The sequence below is a fragment of the Tachyglossus aculeatus genome, chromosome 4 (genome assembly GCF_015852505.1).
Source record: "Tachyglossus aculeatus isolate mTacAcu1 chromosome 4, mTacAcu1.pri, whole genome shotgun sequence".
Taxonomy (NCBI): domain Eukaryota; kingdom Metazoa; phylum Chordata; class Mammalia; order Monotremata; family Tachyglossidae; genus Tachyglossus; species Tachyglossus aculeatus.
Window position 1 is genome coordinate 114,172,150 of NC_052069.1, and position 7,096 is coordinate 114,179,245.

The following is a 7,096-nucleotide window of genomic DNA, read 5'->3' on the forward strand; positions in this document are numbered from 1 at the left end:
CACATGTCGGCTGTGTGACCTTGGCTAAGTCACTTTCATTCATTCATTCAATCGTATTTATTGAGCGCTTACTGTGTGCAGAGCACTGGACTAAGCGCTTGGGAAGTCCAAGTTGGCAATGTATAGAGACGGTCCCTACCCAACAGCGGGCTCACAGTCTAGAAGGGGGAGACAGACAACGAAACGTATTAACAAAATAAAATAAGTAGAATAAATATGTCCAAGTAAAATAAACAGAGTAATAAATCCGTACAAACATATAATAATAATAATAATAATGGCATTTATTAAGCGCTTACTATGCGCAGAGCACTGTTCTAAGCGCTGGGGAATTTACAAGGTGATCAGGTTGTCCCCCGTGGGGCTCACAGTGTTCATCCCCATTTTACAGATGAGGGAACTGAGGCCCAGAGAAGTGAAGTGACTTGCCCAAAGTCACACAGCTGACAAGTGGCGGAGCCAGGATTTGAACCCATGACCTCTGACTCCAAAGCCCGGGCTCTTTCCACTGAGCCACGCTGCTTCTCATGTTGAATATGAAACATATATACATATATACAGGTGCTGTGGGGAAGGGAAGGAGCTAAGGTCGGGGGGATGGAGGGACTTCACTGCTCTGGACCTCAGTTACCTCACCTGTAAAATGGGAATTAAAAGTGCGAGCCCCACGTGGGACAACCGATCACCCTGTGTCTACTCTAGCGCTTAGGACAGTGCTTGGAACATAGTAAGCACTTAACAAATACCATCATTATTATCCAGGAGAATTCTCGGCTGTTTATCACAGGAGAAATCGGGGGGTGGGAGACGGGTCGGCCTCAGGGTAAGCTCCAGCTTATTCTCAGCCCTATTTGTCTGCTCTCTTCACCTCCTCACCATACATCCCCGAACCCCAAAACTACTGGAAACCATCTTCTGCTGGAAAGCGCACTATGGAAATAAATTCACATGGTAAGTAGAACTGCCAGAGAGTGGGATTGTGTTCTTGCGGAACCCAGCATTTAAAGAAAATTCGGGGTGCGGTACCCCGCGTCCAACACCGCCCACGAACGCACACCTGTTATTCAGCGCAAAGTGGTGTCAGAAGACCACATACTAACTTTTTTTTTTTGATGGCATTTGTTAAGCGCTTACTTTGTGCAGAGCACTGTTCTAAGCGCTGGGAGGATACATGGTGATCAAATTGTCCCACGTGGGGCTCATAGTCTTAATCCCCATTTTACAGGTGAGGGAACTGAGGCTCGGGGAAGTTAACTAACTCTGCTGTCATAGTCTCCACAAACTAGCCTGTGCTCTAGAAGAAGTACAGTTTCATTTGTGAATAACTGCAGAATTTGAAGTGGGGTAAAAGTCATACCAATAATAATAATAATGATGGCATGTATTAAGCACTTACTCTGTGCAAAGCACTGTTCTAAGCGCTGGGGTAGATACAAGGCAATCAAGTTGTCCCACGTGGGGGCTCACAGACTTAAACCCCATTTTCCAGGCGAGGGAACTGAGGCCCAGAGAAGTGAAGTGACTTGCCCAAAGTCACCCAGCTGACAAGTGGCGGAGCCGGGATTCGAACCCATGACCTCTGACTCCAAAGCCCGGGCTCTTTCCACTGAGCCACGCAGAAATCACCTTTCCTTTTCACACGCAGTATTCCGTAGCGTGGAAGATAGTTTCAGGGATATGAAAACCCTTATCGATCATGTAACGTAAACAATTATAAACGGTCGCGTTCCTGACGTCCAAAGTCTCAGCATTTGTCCAAGACCAACATGAAGATGAACATCCTCTAAATAGCCTCAACTAGGGCTTGAACAAACCCATTTCTCTTTAATCAAAGCCTTCCCAATGTTTTAAAACATAGGCGCTACAGGAATTTGCACGTAAGGTGCCACGCTACCAGTTTTACTTTGTCCTGAACTTAAATCTCGACATTAATCCGGGGCAACCGTGAAAAGCACTTACTGTGTTCCACAAAAAAGGAGTGCCACACTTCCATTTCTACTTGGTCCTGAATTTACAATCTGGGCATTAATCCGGAGCATCGGTGAAGGGCACTTACCGTGTTCCACAAAAAAGGGGTGCCACACTCCCGTTTCTACTTGGTCCTGAATTTACAGTCTGGGCATCAGGAAAGCCACTTAACTTCTCCGTGCCTCAGTTACCTCATCTGTAAAATGGGGATTAAGACTGTGAGCCCCACATGGGACAACCTGGTCACCTTGCATCTTCCCCAGCGCTTAGAACAGTGCTTCGCACATAGTAAGCGCTTAACAAATACCACCATTATTATTAATCCGGAGCATCAGTGAAGGGCACTTACTGTGTTCCACAAAAAAGGGGTGCCACACTTCCATTTGTACTTTGGCCTGAATTTACCATCTTGATGGAAGGAAGCATCAGTGAAGGGCACTTAACGTGTTCCACAAAAAAAGGGGTGCCATACTCCCATTTCAACTTTGTAATGAATTTACCATCATGACGGAAAGCATCAGTGAAGGGCGCTTACCGTGTTCCACAAAAAAAGGGGTGCCACACTCCCATTTCTACTTTGTCCTGAATTTACCATCATGACGGAAAGCATCAGTGAAGGGCACTTACCGTGTTCCACAAAAAAAAAGGGGTGTCACACTCCCATTTCTACTTTGTCCTGAATTTACCATCTTGACGGAAGGAAGCATCAGTGAAGGGCACTTACCGTGTTCCACAAAAAAAGGGGTGCCACACTCCCATTTCTACTTTATCCTGAATTTACCATCATGACGGAAAGCATCAGTGAAAGGCACTTACCGTGTTCCACAAAAAACGGGTGCCACACTCCCATTTCTACTTTGTCCTGAATTTACCATCTTGCCGGAAGGCATCAGTGAAGGGCAGTTATCGCGTTCCACAAAAAAAGGGGTGTCACACTACCATTTCTACTTTGTCCTGAATTTACCAACATGACGGAAAGCATCAGTGAAGGGCACTTACCGTGTTCCACTAAAAAAGGGGTGCCACACTCCCATTTCTACTTTGTCCTGAATTTACCATCTTGACCGAAGGAAGCATCAGTGAAGGGCACTTACCGTGTTCCACAAAAGAAAGGGATGCCACACTCCCATTTCTACTTTGTCCTGAATTTACCATCTCGACATTAATTGGGCACAAGAGTGAAAGGCACTTACCATGTTCCACAAAGACATTGCAGGGTGGACCTCCGTGCCTCGATGGCTCCTTCTTCCCCGCTCCTTTGATAAAGTGCAGGGCGGGCAAACTTGGTCGCCTCTGGTCCCCAAGAACTTTTCCAGGCTGTTGCCCCATAAAGTACCGATGGGCCGCCCTTTCCAAGAAGAGGGTCGCGGATCTTCCAAAACCTTCGGGGAGCCCAGGAGGAGAAGGGTGCTTTAGTCTCTGGTTCACGGCATTTGCAGGACGAATTCACCGGACCGTCTCCGCCCTCGTTAAAGCTGGATCTACCCCAGTGCTTGACACAGAGTGGGCGCTTAACAAATACCATTTAAAAAAAAAATTACTTACGGAGGTCAGTCATAAAATGAATTCACCGGACCGTCTCCGCCCTCAAAGCTGGAGCTATCCCAGTGCTTGACACAGAGTGGACGCTTAACAAATACCACTTAAAAAAAAATTGCTTACAGAGGTCAGTCATGCAATGAATGCACCGGACAGTCTCTGCCCTCAAAGCTGGAGCTACCCCAGTGCTTGACAGAGTGGGCGCTTAACAAATACCATTAAAAAAAAAATTGCTTACGGAGGTCAGTCATAAAATGAATACCATTTTTAAAAAATTGCTTACGGAGGTCAGTCATGCAATGAATGCACCGGACAGTCTCTGCCCTCAAAGCTGGAGCTACCCCAGTGCTTGACACAGAGTGGAAGCTTAACAAATACCATTTTTTAAAAAAATTGCTTATGGAAGTCAGTCATAAAATGAATACCATTTAAAAAAAATTACTTACAGAGGTCAGTCATAAAATAAATTCACCGGACAGTCTCTGCCCTCGTTAAAGTTGGAGCTACCCCAGTGCTTGACACAGAGTGGGCGCTTAACAAATACCATTTAAAAAAAAATTACTTACGGAGGTCAGTCATAAAACGAATTCACCGGACAGTCTCTGCCCTAGTTAAAGCTGGAGCTACCCCAGTGCTTGACACAGAGTGGGCGCTTAATACCATTTAAAAAAAAATTGCTAACGGAGGTCAGTCATAAAATGAATACCATTTAAAAAAAATTACTTATGGAGGTCAGTCATAAAATGAATTCACCGGACAGTCTCCTCCCTCAAAGCTGGAGCTACCCCAGTGCTTGACACAGAGTGGGTGCTTAACAAATACCATTAAAAAAAAAATATTGCTTATGGAGGTCAGTCATAAAATGAATTCACCGGACCGTCTCTGCCCTCAAAGCTGGAGCTACCCCAGTGCTTGACACAGAGTGGGCGCTTAACAAATACCATTTAAAAAAAAATTACTTACGGAGGTCAGTCATCATCATCATCAATCGTATTTATTGAGTGTTTACTGTGTGCAGAGCACTGTACTAAGCGCTTGGGAAGTACAAGTTGGCAACATATAGAGACAGTCCCTACCCCTTCATAAAATGAATTCACCGGACAGTCTCTGTACTCGTTAAAGTTGGAGCTACCCCAGTGCTTGACACATACTGGGCGCTTAACAAGTACCATTTAAAAAAAAATTGCTTACGGAGGTCAGTCATCAAATGAATACCATTTAAAAAAAATTACTTACAGAGGTCAGTCATAAAATGAATTCACCAGACAGTCTCTGCCTTCAAAGCTGGAGCTACCCCAGTGCTTGGCACGGAGTGGGCGCTTAACAAATGCCATTTAAAAAAAAAATTAATTACGGAGGTCAGTCATAAAATGAATTCACCGGACAGTCTCTGCCCTCGTTAAAGTTGGAGCTACCCCAGTGCTTGACACAGAGTGGGAGCTTAACAGATACCATTTAAGAAAAAATTGCTTATGGAGGTCAGTCATCAAATGAATACCATTTAAAAAAAATTACTTACAGAGGTCAGTCATAAAATGAATTCACCGGACCGTCTCTGTCCTCAAAGCTGGAGCTACCCCAGTGCTTGACACATAGTGGGCGCTTAACAGATGCCATTTAGAGTAAAAAAAAATCACTTACGGAGGTCAGTCATAAAATGAATGCACCGGACCGTCTCTGCCCTCAAAGCTGGAGCTACCCCAGTGCTTGACACAGAGTGGGCGCTTAACAGATACCATTTAGAGTAAAAAAAATCACTTACGGAGGTCAGTCATAAAATGAATTCACCGGACAGTCTCTACCCTCAAAGCTGGAGCTACCCCAGTGCTTGACACAGAGTGGGCGCTTAACAGATACTATTAAAAAAAAATTACTTACGGAGGTCAGTCATGAAATGAATTCACCGGACAGTCTCTGCCCTCAGCTACCCCAGTGCTTGACACAGAGTGGGCGCTTAACAGATACCATTTAAAATTTTTAAAGAGTCACTTACGGAGGTCAGTCATAAACTGAATTGTCCCCCAACAGGGGGAAAAAAATGTGGCTTTCGAGCCGACTCAAGGGAAAGGTGAGTTCCCACCACTTTGATCTAAAGCATCTCCAGGGCGATCCGAGTTTGGAGTTCTTTGTCTTTTCCTGAAGAGGACCTGGATTTTCCCGGGGGGGAAAATAATAATCACAAAGCAATGAATGGAGCGGTTGGTCATAAAATAAGTTGTCCCCCAACAGGGGGAAAAAAAATGTGGCTTTCAAGCCGACTCAAGGGAAAGGTGAGTTCCCATCACTTTGACCTAAAGCATCTCCGGGGCGATCCGAGTTTGGAGTTCTTTGTCTTTTCCTGAAGAGGACCTGGATTTTCCCGGGAAAAAAAATAATCATACAGCAATTAATGGAGCGGTCAGTCATTAAGTGAATTGTCCCCCAACAGGGGGGGAAAAAAATGTGGCTTTCAAGCCGACTCAAGGGAAAGGTGAGTTCCCATCGCTTTAACCTAAAGCATCTCCGGGGCGATCCGAGTTTGGAGTTCTTTGTCTTTTCCTGAAGAGGACCTGGATTTTCCCGGGAAAAAAAAATAATCATAAAGCAATGAATGGGGCGGTCAGTCATAAACTGAATTGTCCCCCAACGGGGGGGAAAAAAAAATGTGGTTTTCAAGCCGACTCAAGGGAAACGTGAGTTCCCGTCACTTTGACCTAAAGCATCTCCGGGGCGATCCGAGTTTGGAGTTCTTTGTCTTTTCCTGAAGAGGACCTGGATTTTCCCGGGAAAAAAAAATAATCATAAAGCAATGAATGGGGCGGTCAGTCATAAACTGAATTGTCCCCCAACGGGGGGGAAAAAAAATGTGGTTTTCAAGCCGACTCAAGGGAAACGTGAGTTCCCGTCACTTTGACCTAAAGCATCTCCGGGGCGATCCGAGTTTGGAGTTCTTTGTCTTTTCCTGAAGAGGACCTGGATTTTCCCGGGAAAAAAAATAATCATACAGCAATTAATGGAGCGGTCAGTCATTAAGTGAATTGTCCCCCAACAGGGGGGGAAAAAAATGTGGCTTTCAAGCCGACTCAAGGGAAAGGTGAGTTCCCATCGCTTTAACCTAAAGCATCTCCGGGGCGATCCGAGTTTGGAGTTCTTTGTCTTTTCCCGGTTTTCCCGGGGAGGAAAATAATAATAATAATCATGAAGCAATGAATGGAGGGAGCCCGGCTGCACCGGGACGGACTGTTGTTGGCGGAGCTTTGAGAAGTCGGTGGGGCTTCAAGCGTCGGGTCCGAGGGCCGGGGAGAGACACGCAGCGCTTGGCACAGGGCTTGGCACGTAGTAGGCGCTTCCCAGGCGGCATTACTGTCCTTGAAACCGGACGGCTGGGGAGCTCGGGGGGCGGGACAATCCGTTCAACCGGGTCTTCTCTTTGGGCCCCCCAAATTGGAGGTGTGTTGAGGGGGACGGACGGACGGACGGACGGACGGGGTCTTCCGCAGTCCTTCATGCGGTGGGGCGTATTTGGGGAGTGCGGGGCACCGTGCTAAGCGCCCAGGGGCGGCGATCCGGTAGCAGGAGGGGGGGGGGAAGGAGGCACCGTCACGGATCG

At 46.4% G+C, this 7,096-nt stretch overlaps 1 protein-coding gene across 4 annotated transcripts in view; it reads right to left on the reverse strand.

Moving 5' to 3' along the window:
• The window catches only part of ABL1 (ABL proto-oncogene 1, non-receptor tyrosine kinase), a 183,565-nt gene extending 176,469 nt beyond the window's left edge, over nucleotides 1–7,096 (reverse strand). The window contains exons 1-2 of one of the 4 annotated variants that reach the window (XM_038746022.1): nucleotides 5,501–7,096; nucleotides 3,162–3,350 (exon numbers count right to left, since the gene is read on the reverse strand). In XM_038746022.1, coding sequence (XP_038601950.1) covers nucleotides 3,162–3,350; nucleotides 5,501–5,513 — 202 coding nt within the window. In that variant the 5' untranslated portion in view covers nucleotides 5,514–7,096. Of the gene's footprint in view, nucleotides 1–3,161; nucleotides 3,479–3,513; nucleotides 3,528–3,790; nucleotides 3,801–4,861; nucleotides 4,980–5,500 lie in introns of those variants that run through there. The other 3 variants (XM_038746024.1, XM_038746025.1, XM_038746023.1) reach the window with 3 other exon arrangements.